The 4,246-nt window shown below is 34.3% G+C and overlaps 1 protein-coding gene across 1 annotated transcript; it reads right to left on the bottom strand.

Moving 5' to 3' along the window:
• Window positions 1–1,336: 1,336 nt before the first annotated feature.
• Window positions 1,337–3,022, bottom strand: LOC145670674 (uncharacterized). The gene has a single exon (XM_081739465.1). The coding sequence runs from the start codon at window positions 2,960–2,962 to the stop codon at window positions 1,796–1,798; it is 1,167 nt and encodes a 388-aa protein (XP_081595591.1). The 5' UTR covers window positions 2,963–3,022; the 3' UTR covers window positions 1,337–1,795.
• Window positions 3,023–4,246: the final 1,224 nt, after the last annotated feature.

The following is a 4,246-nucleotide window of genomic DNA, read 5'->3' as shown; positions in this document are numbered from 1 at the left end:
CGAGACTGGGATAATTTTTGTAATTTCACATTTACAGTGCATTTGGGGAGAGGCGGATATTTAAAGATGATCGAAAATGACCGATATCAGTTTCACATTCTTAGTTTTTGGGATCGATGAGGAGATGAAAAGTGACACTTTCGATGCCATTTAAATTTAAGTTCAGCACACATTGTCCTTTATGTCCAAACTGATACGTATTCTTCCCGTGCGAAGAACAGGCAATCTGCTGGTTTTGTATAATATCCTTTCCTACCTATCTCTACCTCATATAAAGTATGTTCTGTAAAGAACTGTTCATGTTTACAAATTTGTTCAATGTCATTTATTGTGTAACAATTTTGATTGTTTTACTGCTGTCTTTGTAAGTATTAGAAGCTACTGCTTTGGATGTTTACAGATTTTTAGAATACAATTTCGATAAATCATTTATATTTTGACAAGTATCTTCAAAACAGATCATTTTATGCGTGATACGTAGCTGAATTTAAATGAAAATAGACAATGTTGCTTAAGTAAATAAATAAATAGAAAGAAGTTTTAAAAATACGTCTCCAGAATCAGATAAAAGAAATTAGCACTAAGAGCTAGGACCGTCTACAGTGTAGATCAAAAGAACCTTTCTCATTAATAATTGAGTATTTCAGAAAGGATCCTGTAATCCAGGTACCTTATACACTGACAGTGTGTGGGGGAGATCTTGTTCTTTATGAAGTGATCTTGGAAGACGGTGTATGCATTTGTCACGAGCAATGAAGTCAAGGTTTGGCACTTCGGGATTCCATGCAAATATTGGGTTCCTTTCTTTGATAGTAAATAACGTCTTAAAACTAAAGAAATCAATCATTAGCAAATTATTCGAACTCAGTGGTTAGCTGTCTGATCGTGCTATTTGTTAACTTACACCAGCTTAAAACGTAGAACATTTAAGATATGTTGCTTTAATTTTGTTTCTAACATTATAGTATCAAAGTTTGAAGGAGCTGCCACATAGCCATATGGTTAGCGTATCTGGAGACCGGGGTTCGAATTTCGTTGACAGCACATGTTTTACGTCCCACATTAAGATGTACGTTTACCATATAGTTCCCTTAGATTCAAAACCAATCATGAAAGATTTAAGTGCAAAGTAGCATTATACAATACCTGATTATATCTAGAAATGTATTCATAAATAAATTACTAGTTAGTCAGATTTTTCGTACTATGGTTTTTCATGTTTCACAAAAAAATATTTAGTATTATTGAAATATGAAAGTTAATAACTCAAAGTTTAAAACGTAATAACATTGTATTTCTGATAATAAGCAAGATTTCTATAAATATTGATGTCTGAAAGCATATAGTTATTAAATATACTGTATGATATATTTTATTGGAAATACATAACGAGTTACGGCAACCTCCATTCAATATAAGATTCTACTACATAACATAACTCATTAAATCCCCTACAAATGCAGTTACGTTACAGTGTAAAATAGTTTTTACAAACACATAAATATAAATATATTTCAAACACAACAAAATTTTTTGTTATTATATGTATTAAATAGTAATGTATTTACAAGTATTTCTTTTTCGTTACTTTTCAAAATCATATATAATTTTACTCGTGTGTGTGTGGTGTAACTTACGTTGTCCACATAGTATTATAAATTAAGGTTTGCCCCATTTAAGAATAACTTATCAATTACAAATATCCAGTCTTCAATAATTAAATGGCTTTCTTACGTACAGTAATATCGTAAACATCACAGTTAAACGTAAAAACTGAATTTTATGAAAAAACGTTTTAGTAGTGTCCATAGTCTTCATACACACCATAGCCTTCTCCACCACCACCATAGTCACTTCCTCCATTACTGTATCCGTGAGAACTTTCACCGGAAGCCGCACCTTTCTTTCCGTAATCATTATGATGTCCGTAATAGGCTTCGTCGCCATATTTCCCACTATGTCCCTTATGTTCATCATAATAGTCACCTTTACCATATTGCCCTTTCTTTCCATGTTCATCAGCATGGTGACCCGAATTATGATGTCCTCCTTTATAATGTCCTCCTTTCTCTGCTTTTTGTGCTTCATGGTGATCTCCATATTTGTGGTGATGACCACCGTCATGTTTCTCATCGTAGAAACTATGAGTTTTCTTATATTCTTCTTTGTGTTCTACATTGTGGAAACCTTTTGTGCTATGTCCTTTCTTGTGTGAACCTTTTTGTCCAAAACTGGCTCCCTTGTGTCCCTGTTGACCTTGATGATGTCCACCATATTGTGAAGCAGTTTCATGATGCCCTTTCTTATGTCCTCCCTGATCCGCATAGTGTCCCTGATGGGCCTCTTTTCCATGCTTTCCCAGTTCACCCTTCTCATATCCTTGAGCACCTTTATAACCCTTTTCACCCTTTTGTCCATGGCTACTGTGATGGCCATGATAATGTTTATTAGCACCTTCTTTTTCATAATGCTCACCGTGATGTTTTCCGTAAGAACCACCTCCGCCGTAACCACCACCTCCGCTTCCGTAGACACCATGACCTCCTAGTCCCCCACCTCCGATTGAACCACCACTACCACCACCACCACTGTAACCACCATAATGTGACTTTGGAACTACATATATTCGTTGGCCACCATCTCCAAAGTCTCCATAACCTCCTCCTGCACCTGCTAATCCACCATAACTACCAAGACCACCTAAATGGCTGTAGATGTAATGAGAAGCTGCAGTTTTCAAATCTTTCCCACTTTTAGTGTGATTTTTGTCAACTGAAGTATTGTTTGTATTATCCTCAGCTGGTAGCTTAGTTATATTTGAGGATATGTCGATCGTGCTGTTACTTACTGTAGATGATTTTTTGTCTGAAGTCTTTGATTTTGAAGTAGGACTTCCAAGCGAAACAGTCAATAAACACACAGCGATAATTAAAGCACAATAAATATGTTGCAACAGAATCATGTTTACTTCGCGAACTAGTATCTCAAAACATTTAAATCCAAGTTATCAGATGTGTGTGTACACTAGAGACTTCTAAACCAAATTGTGTCGTTCATTTTCTTTGTGTGTTATTTATAAAGATCTCCGGCGATTACGAAAGAAATTGCTTGATGCAATATTTTTCTGATTTTACTTAGTTACTTGATCCGCAAATATCGACATCTATTTGCCTTCGGGTGTCAGTGGCAGCTTGGCACACAATAACACCACCCTTGTGGACGGATGTGGTCTCTTAAGAAACTAACTTAGTATTTTATTCACTTCCAATTAACCATGGCTGCCTTACGATATCATGGATTTAAATAGTTTAAAAACGATTGTGGTAAGGCCAACGACCGTGTGTGGTAAAGAGATGTAATAGATCCTTTAAATGTATTGATAACCCTGAGCAATATTTCCCAAGAGACCATCCGGAGAAATTTAAATCACTTAGCAATTGCTTACATAATGCCCTTGTTCCTTTCCTTCTATTTTGCTCTTTAAATCTGAAAATGACTTGCAGTTTCATGGAAAGTACATTCCTTCTGATCGTAGACCATGAAAGGCAATATACTTTCACTAACCTTGCACTTCCTTTCTGTTTCGCTTCAATTGAGAAAGAACGTAACAGACTTAGCTCAGTAGATTGTTGGTCATAAATGACAATCGTATACATAAACATGAAATAGCTTTCTTAATATAAAAGCAAGACGTATTTCTTCTACTTTTATAATTAAGTAATTTTACTCCTAAAGAAATCTGTAAGCAGAGATTGTTGATTTGGGGATAATAAACGCTCAATAGCTAACCGACAGAATTAGTTTATTACTGTGTTTCCGGTAATATCTCAGGGCACTATTTTATTAAGGTAATATGTTACATTTTTGTAACTGGTTAAATGACTTAATATTAAATGGATGCCAGCTAGAAGTACGCCACTCATGCAATATATAATCAGATTATTATTATTTCTTGACATACCTAAATTGGATTTACAGACAAGGAGATGAAACTGGACAAATGTTTTATTTTCGTTATATTTCATCTTTTAAATGTACCTTATTTCCCAGTAATCTATTTTCTTCAATTGGATTCCGAATATCATATTATTATTATCATTGTTAGTAACAACAACAATAATAGTATACTTTATTTCATACTAAGAACAGCTAAAAGCAAAAATGTGATATTCATCGTATAATTCAGTATTACAATTACAGAACTATACAATAAAATATAGAAAATGCTATTTCATATTGCTATTTC

This window comes from Thermobia domestica, chromosome 14, assembly GCF_964235325.1.
Source record: "Thermobia domestica chromosome 14, izTheDome1.hap1.1, whole genome shotgun sequence".
NCBI classification, from domain to species: domain Eukaryota; kingdom Metazoa; phylum Arthropoda; class Insecta; order Zygentoma; family Lepismatidae; genus Thermobia; species Thermobia domestica.
Note: the sequence above shows the minus strand (reverse complement) of the source record. Positions and strands in the feature narration are given on the sequence as shown.